This window comes from Pseudophryne corroboree, chromosome 5 (genome assembly GCF_028390025.1).
Source record: "Pseudophryne corroboree isolate aPseCor3 chromosome 5, aPseCor3.hap2, whole genome shotgun sequence".
In the NCBI taxonomy this organism is placed as follows: domain Eukaryota; kingdom Metazoa; phylum Chordata; class Amphibia; order Anura; family Myobatrachidae; genus Pseudophryne; species Pseudophryne corroboree.
In genome coordinates, this window is record NC_086448.1 from 440,297,390 (window position 1) to 440,315,327 (window position 17,938).

General features: G+C 45.3%; 1 protein-coding gene across 38 annotated transcripts in view; it reads left to right on the top strand.

Moving 5' to 3' along the window:
* LOC134927837 (uncharacterized) overlaps positions 1–17,938 on the top strand; it is a 1,188,393-nt gene that overhangs the window by 26,802 nt on the left and 1,143,653 nt on the right. For all 38 annotated transcript variants that reach the window (XM_063922886.1, XM_063922861.1, XM_063922855.1 and 35 more), the window contains one exon: positions 14,917–15,006. In XM_063922886.1, coding sequence (XP_063778956.1) covers positions 14,917–15,006 — 90 coding nt within the window. The remainder of the gene's footprint in view (positions 1–14,916; positions 15,007–17,938) is intronic.

Consider the following 17,938-nt stretch of genomic DNA (forward strand, 5'->3'; position numbering starts at 1 on the left):
GCATGACGCTGGGACTCCTCTGCGGGAGTCCGCACCAGTGGGGGCACGTCTCTGACTCTTCAGTCATTTCTGGGTTCGTTCGACCCTAGACCCATGGGTATTAGAAATAGTGTCCCAAGGGTACAAGCTGGAATTTCAAGACGTGCCCCCAAGACGATTTTTCAAATCAGCCTTACCAGTTTCTCTTCCGGACAGAGAGGTGGTATGCGGTGCTGTACAAAAAAATTCAAATTCAAGATGGAGTCTCTCCGAGCAGTGATCTCCAGTCTGGAGGAAGGGGATTTTATGGTGTCGGTCGACATAAAGGATGCACGTCCCCATATATCTTCCACATCAGGCTTACCTGAGGTTTGCCGTACAGGATTGTCATTACCAATTTCAGACGTTGCCGTTTTGGTCTGTCCACGGCTCCAAGGGTTTTCACCAAAGTTTTGGCGGAAATGATGGTTCTCCTGCACAAGCAAGGAGTCACAATTATCCCGTACTTGGACGATCTCCTGATAAAGGCGAGGTCCAAGGAACAATTACTGCAGAGCGTGACGCTCTCCCTGACAATTCTGCAACAACATGGTTGGCTCCTAAACTTGCCAAAATCACAGTTGGTTCCGACGATAAGACTGTCGTTCTTGGGTATGATTCTGGACACTGAATTACAGATAGTTTTTCTTACAGTGGAAAAGGCTCTGGAAATTCAGAACCTGGTCAAACAGATTCTGAAACCAGCAAGAGTGTCGATTCATCAATGCACTCGGTTGCTAGGGAAGATGGTGGCGGCCTACGAGGCCATTCAGTTTGGCAGATTCCATGCCAGAACAAGATATATATGGGCACCAATGCGCTAATCACAAATGTTGATATCAAAGTCCAAATATCTTACATCAAAAGATGTATAAGAAGTATTCAGTCTCTCTTCCAAACTTCCTCCCAGAATAGTCGGTACACCGTGTGGAAAAGGACCATAAATAGGAGTAGGAATATGTCCTCTTGTCCTCACATATGTAGCTCCACCACAGAGATAGATGTTACCTTTAAATTTTCAAAGATAAACGGAAAATAGTGCAAGTACAGCCGAATGCAAAGTTAAAAATTGGTAATTTTAATAAAATGCCTTAGGCGTGGTGACTGGTGTATTGTGGACAATTCCTGGCGGTGACCGTTTCCTGCGAGTGGGGTTCAGTGTATCCGGACCGCTGATCCGCATCATCCTATCTGAGATCTGGGAGGGTAACTGCACGAATGCCTGGCAAATGTCCTAACCCACAATAGTGGTTACATGCTTTTTATTATTCTGTTTATTGTGAGTGCATTTTATTAAAATTACCAATTTTTAACTTTGCATTCGGCTGTACTTGCACTATTTTCCGTTTATCTTTGAAAATTTAAAGGTAACATCTATCTCTGTGGTGGAGCTACATATGTGAGGACAAGAGGACATATTCCTACTCCTATTTATGGTCCTTTTCCACACGGTGTACCGACTATTCTGGGAGGAAGTTTTGGAAGAGAGACTGAATACTTCTTATACATCTTTTGATGTAAGATATTTGGACTTTGATATGAACATTTGTGATTAGCGCATTGGTGCCCATATATATCTTGTTCTGTCTACTATTTGGGGACCTGTGAGGAGTCCTTTTTGGTGTACTAAAGCTGCTGTTCACAGTTGGCGCGATATACAGAAAAATAATTCTCTAAAGCTATATTAGATTCCATGCCAGAGTGTTTCAGTGGGACCTGTTGGACAAATGGTCCGGATCCCATCTGCACATGCACAGACAGATAATCCTGTCTTCCAAAACCAGAATCTCACTCCTGTGGTGGCTGCACAGCTCTCACCTCCTAGAGGGATGCAGATTTGGGATCCAGGACTGGATCCTGGTGACTATGGATGCGAGTCTCCGCTGCTGGGGTGCAGTCACACAGGGGGAAAATGGTCAAGCCAGGAAGCTTGTCTACACACAAACATTCTGGAGTTAAGGGCCATTTACAACGGCCTTCTACAAGCGGAGCATCTTCTTTGCGATCTGCCCGTCTTGATTCAGTCGGACAACATAACGGCAGTGGCGTACATTAACAGCCAGGGCGGAACGAAGAGCAGTGCGGCAATGGCAGAAGCCACAAAAGTTTTCCGCTGGGCAGAAAGGCATGTAAGAGCTCTGTCAGCAGTCTTCATTCCGGGTGTAGTCAATTGGGAAGCAGACTTCCTCAGCAGACACGAGCTCCATCCAGGAGAGCGGGGTCTTCATCAAGAGGTCTGTGCAGAAGTGACAAGTCGTTGGGGAATTCCTCAAATAGACATGATGGCGTCTTGCCTCACCAAGAAACTTCCGAGATATTGTTCCAGGTCGAGGGACCCTCAAGCAATAGCAGTGGACGCCCTAGTGACACCGTGGGTGTTTCAGTCGGTATATGTGTTCCCTTCGATTCCACTCATTCCAAAAGTGATAGAGATCATAAGAAGAACAAGGGTTCAGGCAATCCTCATTGTTCCAGACTGGCCAAGGAGGGCTTGGTATCCAGATCTTCAGGAATTGCTCATAGGAAATCCCTGGCCTTTTCCTCTACGAGAGGATCGGTTACAGCAGGGCCGGGCGTGTACCAAGACTTACCGCGGCTTCGTTTGACGGCTTGGAGGTTGAGCTCAGGATCCTAGCCCGAAAGGGTATTCCCGGTGAATTAATTCCCACACTGCTTCAGGCTAGAAAAGAGGTAACGGTGAAACATTATCAGCGTATTTGGAGAAAATGTGTCTTGGTGTGAATCCAAGAAGGCTCTTACGGAAGAATTTCAGCTGGGTCGTTTTCTCCATTTTCTGCAAGCAGGGGTGGATGCGGGCCTAAAGTTAGGCTCAATTTTAAAGTACAAATTTCGGCCTTGTCAATTTTCTTTCAAAAAGAATTGGCTTCCCTTCCGGAAGTTCAGACCTTCGTGAAAGGCGTGCTGCACATCCAACCTACCTTTGTGCCCCCGGTGGCACCATGGGATCTTAACGTGGTGTTGCGGTTCCTGCAATCTCATTGGTTTGAACCTTTACGTAAGGTAGAGTTGAAGTTTGTCACTTGGAAAGTGATCATGCTGTTGGCCTTGGCCTCTGCAAGGCGGGTGTCTGAATTGGCGGCTTTGTCTCACAAGAGCCCCTGTTTGATCTTCCATGAAGATAGAGCGGAGTTGAGAACTCGTCAGCAATTTCTGCCTAAAGTGGTGTCATCGTTTCACATGAACCAACCTATTGTGGTGCCAGTGGCTACTGACGCCTTTGAGGAATCGAAGTCTCTAGATGTGGTCAGAGCTTTGAAAATGTATGTAGCCAGAACGGCTCAGATTAGGAAAACGGAGGCTCTGTTTGTCTTGTATGATCCCAACAAGATTGGGGCTCCTGCTTCCAAGCAGACTATTGCACGCTGGATCTGTAATACGATTCGGCAAGCTCATTCTACAGCTGGATTGCCGTTACCGAAATCGGTGAAGGCCCATTCTACCAGAAAGGTGGGCTCATCCTGGGCGGCTGCCCGGGGAGTCTCGGCATTACAGCTTTGCCGAGCTGCTACTTGGTCGGGTTCAAACACTTTTGCAAAGTTTTATGAGTTTGATACCCTGGCTAAGGAAGACCTCTTGTTTGGTCAGTCGGTGCTGCAGAGTCATCCGCACTCTCCCGCCCGTTCTTGAGCTTTGGTATAAACCCCATGGTTCTTGAAGTGTCCCCAGCATCCTCTAGGACGTAAGGAGAAAATAGGATTTTAATACCTTTTCTCCTAGTCCGTAGAGGATGCTGGGCACCCGTCCCAGTGCGTACTGTATCTGCAGTCATTGGTTATGGTTACACACGGGTTGTGTTGCGGTTATAGTCAGCCTGTTGCTGTTATTATTCATGCCGTTGCATGCGTTGGGTTGAATGCCATGTTGTACGGCATGTTTGAGGTGTGAGCTGGTATGTATCTCACCTTATTTTAAATCAAAATAAATACTTTTTCCTCGAAATGTCCGTCTCCCTGGGCACAGTTCCTATAACTGGAGTCTGGAGGAGGGGCATAGAGGGAGGAGCCAGTTCACACCCCTTTTAAAGTCTTAAAGTGCCCATGTCTCCTGCGGATCCTGTCTATACCCCATGGTTCTTGAAGTGTCCCCAACATCCTCTACGGACTAAGAGAAAAGGATTTACCGGTAGGTATTAAAACCCTATTTTTCAATTCCAGGCCTTGCCTTTTGGTCTAAACGGCTCCACGAATTTTCACCAAGGTCATGGCGGTCATGACAGCTCTCCTTCGCCGCCAGGGCATCAGGATCCTGCCGTATCTGGACGACTTGTAGATCCAGGCGAACTCACCAGAGGTTCTCCTTCGTCATCTGGATCTGACGGTCCAATTCCTATAAGGCCACGGGTGGCTCATCAACTGGAAGAAATCCACCCTGGTCCCTTCTCAGAGCATGGTGCACTTGGGGGCATTGTTGGACACCCACAACCAGCGGTTGTTTTTGTCTCCAGAGAAGGTCCTGAAATTTCAGGACAAAATAAGATACTTCCTATCCCGCCCACGTGTGTCGATACATTCGGCGATGCAAGTACTGGGCCTCATGGTGTCTGCTTTTGACATGGTGGAGTACGCTCAATTTCACTCCTGCCCTCTCCAGAGGTTAATTCTTTCCAAATGGGACGGCCTGCCTCACCGGATCAGGACTCGCATGATCTCCTTAACTCCGGAGGTTCGCCTGTCTCTGACCTGGTGGCTACAGGACCAGCAATTGAGCAGGGATCGTCCCTTCTGGATCTCCTACTGGGTTCTTCTGACGACGGATGCCAGTCTGCGGGGTTGGGGCGCGGTGTTGGAGCAACACTCTTCAGGGTCGGTGGACCAGGGAGGAATCTCTCCTCCCGATAAATATTCTGGAATTGTGGGCAGTGTTCAATGCATTGACACTAGCCCTGCCTCTGGTACAGAACAGGCCTGTTCAGGTACAGTCAGACAACGCCACCACGGTGGCTTACATAAATCATCAAGTCGGCACTCGAAGCCGCATGGTAATGAGGGAAGTGTCAAGGATCCTTCAATGGGCGGAACGCCATCTGCCAGCCGTATCGGCAGTATTCATTCCGGGAGTCCTCAACTGGGAAGCGGACTTCCTCAGTCATCAGGACGTACACGCCGGAGAGTGGAGCCTTCATCCAGAAGTCTTTCAACTCCTAGTGGACAAGTGGGGCCTACCAGATGTAGACCTGGTGGCGTCTCGACACAATCACAAGGTTCCGGTCTTCGGAGCAAGGACAAGGGATCCTCAAGCAGCGTTCGTGGATGCACTGGCAATTCCATGGAACTTTCGGCTGCCGTACGTGTTCCCTCTGGTGTCACTTCTGCCCAGGGTAATACGGAAGTTCAAGCAAGATGGAGGAATACTACTTCTAATCGCTCCGACATTGGTTCTCAGACCTGAAAGGTCTTCCGATAGAGCGTCCTCTTCTACTTCCGCAGCGCCTAGACCGCCTCGTTTAGGGCCCTTGTGTTTACCAGGATTTGGCCCTGCTGGCTTTGACGACTTGGCTCTTGAAGCTTCAGTACTGCGGACCAAAGGGTTTTCTGAGGTGGTTATTCAAACTATGTTGAAGGCCCGTAAACCGGCTTCAGCTCGGATTTATTATAGGGTCTGGAATTCTTACTTCACATGGTGTGCTGCTAAGACTTATGATGCATTCAAATTCAGTATTGCCAATCTTCTGGCTTTCCTACAACAGGTCCTGGACTTAGGCCTTCATCTGGCCTCCCTCAAGGTTCATATTTCTGCCTTGTCGATATGGTTTCAGAGAAAAATTGCGACTGCCTGATGTTCATACATTCACTCAGGGTGTCTTACGGATTCAACCTCCCTATGTTCCTCCTGTGGCTCCTATGATTTGTCGGTTGTTCTGGATGCCTTACAAGAGTCTCCATTTGAACCTCTTGAGTCTGTGGACCTTAAGTGGCTTACTCTTAAGGTGTTGTTCTTGCTGGCTATCGGCTCTGCTAGACAAGTTTCAGACTTGGGTGCCTTGTCCGGTCGGTAACCTTTTCTGAATTTTCACCGTGACCGGGCAGTTCTTAGAACTCGCCCAGGTTATCTGCCTAGGGTGGTGTCTTCTTTCCACCTTAACCAGGATTGTGGTTCCGGCCTTTACCTCTCCAGGTTTATCCTCCAAAGAGCGGTCTTTGGATGTGGTACGGGCTCTTCGTATTTGTGAAGAGAACAGCTTTGCTTAGGAGATCTGATTCTCTTTGTTCTTTTTGCTTATCACATATGTTGCTGGCCTGCTAATAAGCAGACCTTGCCCAGATGGATTAGAATGGTGATTTCACATGCTTATGTACATGCTGGTCTTCTAGCTCCTGCTACCATCAAATCGCATTCTACTCTGTCTGTTGGACCTTCTTGGGCAGCCCGCCGTGGTGCAACCCTTGAACTATTGTGCAAAGGAGGCTACGTGGTTCTCAGTGAACACGTTCATAAGGTTCTATGCCTTCGATATTTCCGCCTCCCAGGATGCCTCCTTTGGACGCCGGGTTCTTGTGCCCGCTACAGTGCGACCCCTCCCATGAGGAACTGCTTTAGGACATCCCCGATGTTATTCACTGTGGAATACCAGTGTACCCCGCTGCAGAAAAGGAGATTTATGGTAAGAACTTACCGTTGTTAAATCTTTCTGCAAGGTACACTGGATTCCACAGGGCGCCCACCCTGACGCACTTAGCTTCTTTGGGTTTGTATGGCATTAGCCGCTGGTACCTTCTCCTGTCGTGAGAATGTAGTGTATGTGGCTACTAACTGTTGTCGTCTTTTACCTGCTACTGCATTGGACTGGTTAACAAAACTGAGCTCCAGTGCCTGGATATAGAGGAGGTGGCGCTATGCATCCTCGGATCAGTCAAAGCTTTTAGCCTGTTGGTACCTCGGATCAAGATCCAACTCTACACCCCGATGTTATTCCCTGTGGAATCCAGTGTACCTCGCAGAAGAGATTTAACAATGGTAAGTTCTTACCATAAATCTCTTTATTATGGACCATTATGCAATAGGGAGCATCTATCCTTGTATATCAATGCCTATTTCCCTATAGATTGTAAACTTGCGAGCAGGGCCTTCCTACCTCTGTCTGTCTGTCTTTTTACCCAGTTTAGTTCTATTACTGTTGTTCTAATTGTAAAGCGCAACGGAATATGCTGTGCTATATAAGAAACGTTTAATAAATAAATATATTAATGATAATTGAGGTTAGTGATATCAGCAGTAATGACAAACATTCAGCAGATGGCGCTCCAGATCAGGCAAAGTTATCAGAGTGCTGGAGATGTATCCATTAAATACTGGCAATCTTTACTTTAGTAATCTTAAGGGTAATGAACCATATAAGGGTCCATATAGCCTTCAAAAAATATCTGCTTATGAACTTCTTTTCACCCAGATAGTTACCGGGCATGGGTGCAGTATTTAATGATGAAAGCAACAGTGAATTATGTAAACTGATGTCTGGGGTAATCTGCATTTGTCTTGTGGTATCCGTATATGTCTAATGTCAGGGATAGATCAGTAATAATATCTCGAAATAATCTGGCACTCATCCAGCTTGTAAAAAGATCTGGAGCTAAGTGATAGTAGCTTAATTGTGTGGCTGTCAGTGTATACCAGCAAAATGGCCGCCAGCCCCCTTCTGACTTGCTTTGATCACTGAATCCGCTCGATCCCGGCGCCGGCAGTGGTAAGTTTAATTTGCTGTAGCAACCCAGAGGTTTTCCATGCAGCACCTCACCATTCAGAGGAGTGAGTGGGCCACTCGTTTTCTATTTTTTTTTTTTTTAAATGTTTATTTGGTTTTTCACAACAGAGAGAGCTTAAATACAGGTATAATACAGATGGCTACATCCATGTTAAGGTAAAAGAAAAGGCCATAGACCATGAATTAACCTTAAAACCAAAGATACAAATATTCCTGTATAGATACAAATATATGTATAGAAAATGCACAATATAAATAGAATACTACATATAAAGCATCCAGAGAAGAAAAGACATCGCAAAGGGGGACTAAACTACAAAGGAGAGAAAGGGTTAGGGAGGGGAGGGACATAGGAAGCGAAATCAATATGAGTGGCAAATCTAAGCATAATATTCCATGTCGGACATAAACTATAACCCTCATAAGAAATGGGAAATATAAACACAGAGCAATATTCAGAATTTTCTTAACCATTAAACCGTAAACAATACGGCGTAACATAAACCATTTAGTTGAGTCAAAGACAATATATGCTGCTGGTGAGAAGGGTCTAGAGATTCTATAAATGGGCCCCATTTTTTTATAGAAGCGCAGAACATTACACTCAACATTAGGCATAGTGGACTGGCGCTCTAAATATAAGGTGTGAGTAAGATGTGTACGTAGCGTGTCAAGTCTAGGAGGGGCTTTGACAATCCAGTTGGTAAGAATCAGTTTTTTCCCCAATGTAAGAATCACATACAGTAATGGAATAAGGTGTTTTTTTTATGTGGCGGAATGTTCCAGTCAGTGAAAATCAGGCCAAGCATGGCTTTGCAATTCAGCTTTAATTTAAGTTGAAATGTGGAATTGATAAACCATAATATCTTGAACCAAAATTTCTTTATCTTAGGGCAGTTCCAAAAACAATGCATAAACAAAGCGTTAGAAGCCCCGCATTTCTGGCAATTCCCAGATTCTGAAGGGACCATATGTTTTCGTTGACCTGGCGTAATGTAAATTCTATGTGTAAATTTAACATGCGTTTCCTGGAGTTGTGTCGCGTGTAGTGCCCGAAAGATATTAGCAAAATTACCAGTTAATTCCGCATGAGAAGTAGGAGAAGAATAATCTGTTTCCCAACTCTTGACAGTTGAAGCACAAAGTTTCATTTCAAATCCAGCCAAAATATCCCAATAAATATAAGATGTTTTGTAAGATGAAAGCTTAACTAATTCAATAATATGTGTAAGAGGGTCAAAGTCTAGAGATGGGTCATATGAGGGAGGTAAGGATAATATATAATGTCGTAATTGAAGATGCATAAAAAAATCTGGACGTGGAATTTGGTATTTAGTAATTAAGTCAGAAAAGACATCAATACCCCCCCAGGATCAAATACATCCTTGATTAATGCAATACCCTTATGCTGCCAATGAAAAAAACGTACATTGTCTAAAGCTGCTGGAAAACAGGGATTACCACAAAATGGTATAAATTTAGAGTGAGCCAGGTTTCTTTTGAGTGATTTGTTGACAGACCACCACGCCAAATAGTTATCCCAAAAAAGAGGGTTAACGCGGACAGAAGGAGGGAGGTTAGCTTTAGGCGTGTGAAGTAAAGCATGAAGATCAAACGGATCGCAAAGTGTCTGTTCTATTGCATAATGATTAAGAAGACCGGGAGAGCAACCAATCAAATACGTATCGAAATGCTACAGCTTTAGTAAAAGTAGAAATATCAGGTACAGCTCAGACTTATCATAATTAATCCTGAAAATCGGGCTAAATGAATTGATGGAGTGAAGAATGGTCGGAATGGAGACAAGGGGATTAGAAAGGTACAATAACGTCATCTGAAAACCGCTACTTTAAGGGAATGATGGGCAATACAAATACCGTGAAAATCAAGGAGGTTACAGAGAGCAATTGCTAAGGGCTCAATGGCCAAAGCAAATAAAAGTGGGGAAAGCGGACAGCCTTGTCTAGTGCTTCTGCCTAAGGGAATAGGGGCTGACAAGTATCCGTTACAGATAATAAGAGATTGGGAGTCTGTATACAATATACGTAAAAGGGAAATTAGTTGATCAGGAAAATTTAATTTATTAAGGGTTGTAAAAAATGTTCCCAAGAAACCATATCAAGCTCTTTCTCCGCATCAAGCGATAACCAGAAGGCAGCGTCAGGGTTTAAAGAATAACTTAACCAGTGAGAAGCCGCAATCACCTTGCGGATATTGGTTGAAGAATGTCTGCCCACTATAAAGCCCGTCTGGTCCGAATGGATGATCCCCGGCAGCAGGTATTTGATCCTATGTGCTAAAAGCTTAGTAAACAATTTTATAATCTACATTGAGTAGGGATATGGGTCTGTAAAAACCAGGTAAGCAGGGATTCCTGCACGGCTTTGGCAACAAACGAATAATAGCATCAGTAAAATATTTAGGCTTAACCGGGGTTTTAAGTAATGCGTTAAAGAAAGAGGCTAACGGGTCTATAATCTTTGGGAGAAGTATTTTTATAATATTCTCCCGAAAATCCATCCGGACCAGGGGACTTCACAGGTTGAAGATGTTTTACAGCCGCCTCAATTTCCTGGGGTGTGAACGGAGCACATATGGCAGCCTGTACGTCATTTGAAATAGAAGGGGTGTTGATAGAATTCCAAAAAGAAGTCTCTTTCAATACATCCCTGATGGGCTGGGCATATATATCCTTATAAAAATCTTGAAATAACGAGGCCATGTCTCTACCCGTAGAGGCAAACGTGCCATCAGGGTGTTGGATAGAATGAATAAGGGATGGAGGAGTTGAAGCTTTTACTAAATTAGACAGTAAACGGCCTATTTTGTTACCAAACCTATAAAACTTGTGATCTCTATAAAACTTCTGTTGATCGCCCATAGAGGTGAGCAGACCATCAAATTTATATTGAGCCAAAATAAAACCAGCCTTAGCAGTCGGGGTAGTCTTATAGGTTTGGTAAGCCGCAGTTAACTGAGCTTGTAGTAACTTATAGGAGGCACACGTTCTTTTTTAGATTGCGAGACATATTGAATGATACACCCTCTAATCACCGCCTTAGAGGATTGCCAGAAAAGGATAGGATCCGACTCCAATACGGAGGCATTACCAATTATCCTCCCAGAATAAGTCAAGCTTAAAAAGCCCAAAGAAGAAGGAAAGTGCCAGAGTTTGTAAGAGCCCACATCTAAAGAGGAAGAAAAAGAAACCCAGATAAGCGAGTGGTCCGAAAGAAACATCGGCTCAATACATGCATCAATAATATTAGAAAATATAGAATCGGACAAAAGGATATGATCAATGCGAGAGAGTGTGCCATGAGATGCAGAGAGGCATGTAAAATCTCTATCAATAGGATGTAGGGCTCTCCATGCATCGGTGAGCATTAATTGTTGAGAAACAAACGGAATACCTATCTTCGGGGACGCTCTCCTACGGGCAGAAGAATTAGAATCCATGTACGGGGAAGAAACCATATTAAAATCACCCCCCAAAAATAAAAAATTAGACATACAGGGAGCCAATTTACGTACTATCATGCGGAAAAATGGAGCAGACTGGGAATTAGGGGCATAAATATTACAAAACGTATACCGAGACTTCTATAGAGAGAGATCAACTATTACATATCTACCCTTCAATTCAGTATCCGTGTGATGGACCTCTATAGGGAGACTTTTTTTTGCCAGGAGTACTACCCCCCCCCCTAGCTTTGGAGGAATAAGGAGCAGTCGCCAGTACCGTCCACCCTAGAGTGGCTAACTTCAATGATTCCGAAACTAGCAAATGCGTTTCCTGCAGCAGGAAGAGATCTAAATGAAGTTTATTCAAATATAGAAGCAATTTTTTACGCTTAATCTGGGAATGTATGTCTCCTACATTCCAGGATTTTATCTTAATTGATGCCATAGAGTATATAACACAGGTGAGAAATACTCCATTCTGACTTCGCTAAATAGAAAAACCCAAAGACACAAAGGGATGGGGGAGGGGAAAAGAGAGAAACAAAAACAAAGGAGCACAAAAAGCACTCCAACAACATTGGTAAGAAAAACAACTTCACAATTCACAACGATAAAATAAAAGATTGCAAGTTCGTCAAGAAGGTGGAGCTCCTAGCCGAAACCGCACTATCTATAAACTTAAAGAGGGAGCAAAAGCTCTTTCAAAAAATCCAACCAGGGACCATCATAAAGAAAATGAGTAACTACCATGTTGCCTTTATAAAATTGTGAAATATAGGAACATCGCTGCAGCATGATGCAGAAAATAAAGAGACCAAAAAGAAAACATTGTATGCAATACTGCAAACAATCCACAGAAATTGTTAAAAATAAAAGGAAGAGCAACACCTTATAAATTGTAAAAAAAAAAAAAATTAGAGACAAATACAGCTCAAATACGTCACCCCCAAGAAAACGTCCCTTCAGTAGCAGCGACAGTCCAGAAAATACTTGGTGGGACTATGCAAATCTTCGGAGGTAGGGAGTGGAATAAGGAATGATGGTAGACGTGGATATCCAAAAGGATAAAGTAAACAAAAGAAAAAACAGACAGGCTTCTCAGGTATCTTCATCTGTCAACGGGTTTGCCTGTTGCTTCATATATGCCATTGCGTCGTCAGCTGAAGAGAAATCTTTGAAAGATGTGCCCATTGAAGATTCTTAACCGAGCTGGGTAGAGAAGGGCGAATTTCCTTCCATCTTGGACTAATGGCAAGCACACTGGGGTAAAGGCCTTACGAAGCCGTGTCAATTCGGGGGAGTAGTCCTGAAAATTAAGTTTTGCACCATTCCACGAAAGATCCCTCTTCCGCCGGGAGGCGGACCAGATTGATTCCTTGTGTATATAATTTAAGCACTTGAACAAAACGACAAGAGGCCTAGAGGAGGTAGAGTCCCGTAATTGTCCTGTCCAATGCGCCCGCTCAGTCACGAGATCAGAACAAACTTCTTGAATATCAAGTAATTCAGGCAAGGTTTGCCGCAAAAAGAGGTATCAGGCCGGCCCTTTAAGGGATTCTGGGAGGCCCACTATCCTCAAATTATTTCTGCTTGACCTATTTTCCAAGTCGTCAAGTTTGGCCCATACTTGCGTGTCAGATTGTTTCAGCTGTGCGGTAAGATCTTGCAGAGATTAAATGGCCTGGAAATTTTCGCCGGCGGTGTGTTCCACTGCTAATACCCGTTTGGCCAACTGTTTGCATTGGCTCTTAATGTCCGTGACTGCTTGCTGAAGGGTGGCTGCATTTGCCGCAGCTTGTTCCTTTAGCATAGGCTGCACCGTTTCTCTTATAGCCTGTACAACATCCGCATAGGTAAGGGAGGAAGGGGGGGGGGGGGGAGCACCTGAAAGGTGTTGGGATTTATCAAGAGCTGTGGGAGGTTGTTGGGCTGTTGCGGAGGCAGCAACTGAGGAAGGGTAATAGAAGCGTCCCTAGCATGAACCGGCCCTGTAGCCATTTTATTAGGTGCAGTGCGGTCCGTACGGGGGTGCTTACCAGGCATCTGTCCTGTTAAGTATTTGTCCATAGGACAGCGTAAAACAGATGGGCGATGCCTCCCCCAGGGAACAACACAGAGCACACACACACCCCTGCTCTTTTAGAATATAATGTGGTTAATAGCGCACTCAACACAAGCCTATGCCTGTATAAGTGCACTAGAATGCTTGGATGTGAAATTGGAAAGAATGATTGTTATCACAAAGTAGGAGGTTATCAGCCCCTCGTGCAGTGAAGCAGGGGAGCTTTGTGCAGCAACCAGAGCTAGCTTAGCTGACAAGGAGGACTACGGGAAACAGCACCCGGGGACAGCCGCTGGGAGATCCCCGTCCCGAGCCCGGTGTCCACCAGAGGCGCCTGCAGCCAACTACCCAGAAGCTGCCACAGCCTCCTATGGGGTCACCGGTCCGTGCAGGGGAGCCGTACGGGAGCCAGGACAGGTGAGTTCAGTTTGTCAGAATGGGGACAGGAGAGACCGCCGCACACACAGATGAGATTCGTCAGAGTCCTCTGCAGCCGAGCCACGCAGCGCCCGGAGGGTCCCACAGAAGAGCGATCGGGTGCCGCTACAGCTGGAGTCCTCGGAGGGGTCACCAGGTCTGGCAGGCAAGCCGGGGGAGACCAGGGGAGCCGCCGGAGTCCGCTACGGGGAGAACCGCCACGCCGCACGGAGAAGGGAAGCGGCCGGATCTCCACACATCAGCAGCGCTGTGCCCCGGTTCCACTGCCGCTCATACGCGGGTCACTGGAGGGTTTGGGTGGGCTTAAAAAAGCCCTAGCAGGGTATAGAAAGCGGATGGCACCGGAGCTGAAGGGACACCCGCCTCACATCAGCACCGGAACCCTACAGGGCCACTCGTTTTCATCCGCAATTTATCAGCAGCACTGAAGCTGGCCACTACCGCGAGATCGAAGATGGCAGCTTCGGATCCCCACTCGAGGCCGCTGCTTCAGCGGAGCTCCCGGGCCGTACTCTGAAGTAGGTCCGGACTCCATCAGTAGCTGGGGTAGTTCAGCTCAACACTACCTGCCTGTTAGAGAAAGCTCCGTCCCCAGACGGGTGTTAAGATCGGGTCTAGGAGGGATTTAAAAGCTGGTTATTGAGCCCCCTCAGCAGGAGCTCTCTGCAGACATGTCTGCTGAGTTCAGCAGCCAGGTCACGCCCCCAATTGAATTCTTTTCTGAAAAGAAAATGGTATCTGTAATGTTTGTTAATGTGGAATACATTAGGGTCATTGATCCATGAATCCAATTACAGTTACTAGGAATGTCAGGAAAATGGATCCTTCAACATTACATTGCTACTTTTCACTGTTGGAATCAGTAGGTTTGTTTAGGTTGGCAAACCACATGCCCTTGTCCGTTTTGTCAAACATGGTGAAGAATGATCTGACCGTCGCCTTCTTCTTCTTTGTGGTCTATTACATGGAGGCCTAACAAGGTCTTCAGAGATCATCATAACAGTGCATGTGTTCTGGATCTGTATCAGTTAGTAATGACTACACACCTATTCACCAGCTAGGAGATAAGTAATACATGAACTGTTGGGGCTCCTTATTGGCTGATAGTGCTTTGTGTTTGGCCAAGTTAAATCTGATTTGATACGATAAATACGTGTTCAGATTTTATGCTTGTTATGGAATGTAAGTGGTTTTCTTTTTCTTTGTTGTGCAGGGCTGCAATTTCGCCTGTAATTCTCTTCAGAACTACAAAATACATTTGCATCAGACAAATCATGAAGATGTGGAAAAAGTAATGACTCAGGTAGGGTACTTCTTATTGGTGACTAAAATCCCTGTGGTGCAGAGAGAGGCTATTTGTCCAGGCACTGAAACCCACTTATTCCACGTAAACTGCGCACGAATTCCCAATTTTGCCTTTTTACGCGGATGTTTGTCCGACATCAGACATTTTATGCATGGGGTAATTTCCGCTAATTGTATTGCTATGGCGTGGCAATTAGCTGCAAGGTAAACTCCATGACTAATTAAATATCCCCCATAAGACGTTTAAAATTAGCTTTTTTCATTTATTTGTTTTAATAGAATATATAATATTTTAAAATGTCTAGAATTGCTGCAATGTTTATTGTAAGCCGTCTCACAAAAATTAACATTGGGAAAGTTTTTGTGTAATTTCATTTTTGTGTCGGGCACAAAATGAAACTGAACTGGGAAAGGGAACATCAAAACCTGTAGGAATTGGTGCACCTCTAACTATGCAAAATGGCTGCTTTGACTAAGCTTTACGTTTCAGAATGTTTGAGGTCAGGGCACATTTTGTTTGGTTTTTCCTCTTATGCAATTTAATGTGTTTCAAGTTTTGAACTGGGTAAGGAACACACATTTTGTACCCAGTCAGATAATCAGATTGCTCACAGAAGCACTGTATTTTTCTGCAGGAGTGTACTTTAAAAGTGTGTTATCATAGTAGCGTGATGAGAACTGCTATAGGCCCTCAGCTGAGGGCTTACCTCCCATCTCAAAGCCTCATGTGAATGCATTTTCATTCTAGCGTTCCTTTTAAACTTTTTAACAGGAGACCCACAAATGTTTACTTGTGCCCCTGTCATGATGGTTGTGTTGGACATTGACCTTTCCAGTGCTATGGAATGTGTGCGGACAGCTATGTGTCTGAGAATAATGCCAAACTTTCTGCTATAAAAATGAGAAAAAATTTTCTTCAGCCTTAGGGAGCACAGGGATAAAACTGGGAATAGGCTGTGAGCTGGAGTCTGGGCACCAAACAGTAAGATTTCTTTCCCAGCAGTCCTTGCTCCTTCTCCCCTATGGACATCCTTGTTTAGTTTAGTGCCCCATGTAGTAGGGCACTGGTTTTACAGGAGCTGCTTTTTAGCAGCTTCTTCTTCATAGTTTCTTTTTATTTTCACTTAACAATTTTTGTTACGTTTACTTGAGCAGGCAGTGAGTCAGCGCTAGAGGCACCCTCACTACCACTCCAACTATCCCCAGAACCGCACTGGGAAAGTGACTTCAGCCTAGGTCCTACACACAGTAGGAGTACCGCAGCCGGATGCATCAGGGACAGGTAAGGTGACTTCCTGCTTGCCGGGAGCTGCACACATAGCGGCTGTCACAGCCGGTGAGTTAGACCACCGGCAGTGCTGTCAGTGGGTGTCCAGGTTCTCTCCGCACCCCCACTAGACTGCCAAGGTGATTGTTATGGTAACAAGGCGCTATGCATTGCAGTGGGCATTACTCTGGGGTCCAGAGCAGACTGCGAAGGTAGGCTTTCCCTGTTAGGCCCTCCATAACCCCCTTGGTGTGTTCCCTCTTGTAGGCATCCCGCCAATGTGTATTCTCTCCCCTCCCTTCATGAGACGCTGGTCAGCCATTTTAGCACATTGCCTCACTACTTCACTCTAGCTAGTCATGTTATACATTTTGCTCCTTCCTCCCCTGTTTGTGTTGGATTGTTGAGCACTATTTGCCCACTGGTCTTTTGCATTGAATGTTTGTGTGCATGTGTTTGTAAGTATTTAGGAGTACGGTTTCTTTTCTACACTCTCTGCATTTTAGAGCATACTGTGTTTAACCTGTATTCTCTCTTTGTTTTCCTCAGTTGCTGTGTAGGGACTACTGTTTATTTGTACATTCAGTTCTTAACACCATTTTATTTTTCTCTTTCATCCATCTGGGGGACACTGCGCACTTACTGATGGGTTAGAGTGTGTGGGATGGGAGTTTGGCACAGAACCTATAGAAACGAACCCCTCCCATCTCCAGCCTGACTAGCAGATTACCTCAGTTAACTTTTAGCAATGCCGGAAGAGACCGAACAGAAAATAACCAATAAACCAGACAAAAATACGGGAGGGATTGCAGCGTCCCCCAGATGGAATCAGAGAAAGAGATTGTACGGTAAGTAACAAAAAATCCCTTTTTCTCTTTCATCCATCTGGGGGATGCTGCGCACTTACTGATGGGATATCCCAAAGCAAGCTAAATAGAGGAGGGAGACGGACCGCATAGCCGTCTGCAAAATTTGACGCCCAACAGAGGCAGTCTCCAAACCATAAGTATGAAAATGGTAAAACTTTGTGAAGGTATGCACGGACGACCAGGTCGCCGCTCTACACAGCTCGACAGAAACACCACCACGAACAGCCCAAGAAACTCCCAACAGCTCTAGTCGAATGAGCCCTCAATGAGTCAGGAACAGGCAACGCCGAAGAAATAAAGGCCTGCCGAATAGCAGAAGTAACCCAGCGTGCCACCGTGTTCTTAGAGGCCCGCCAGCCATGCTTGGGTGCGTCGATCAAAACCAACAAGGTATCCATACGTTGAAGAGCCTCATTACGGGACAAATAAATGAGCATGGCTCTAACAACATCCAATAACTCTAAATGACAATCCTTTCCAGAAGACTCTGGTACAAACGCTGGAAGGACTATGTCCTGATTCATATTTAAAGCAGACACAAACTTTGGCAAGAAGGAAGGCTTTGTACTTAAGACCACTCGATTCTCATGAAAAACTAACAAAGGTGGTTTGCAAGAAAGCGCCGCTAACTCTGAAACACACCTGGCCGAAGCAATGGGCAAGAGAAAAACCACCTTTTAGATTAAGATAGCATAACTCAACAGAGTCAAGTGGTTCAAACGGAGGCTTCAGGAGAGCCTGAAGAACCAGATTCAAATCCCACGGTGGAACCGGAGGAACAAAAAGGAGGCTGA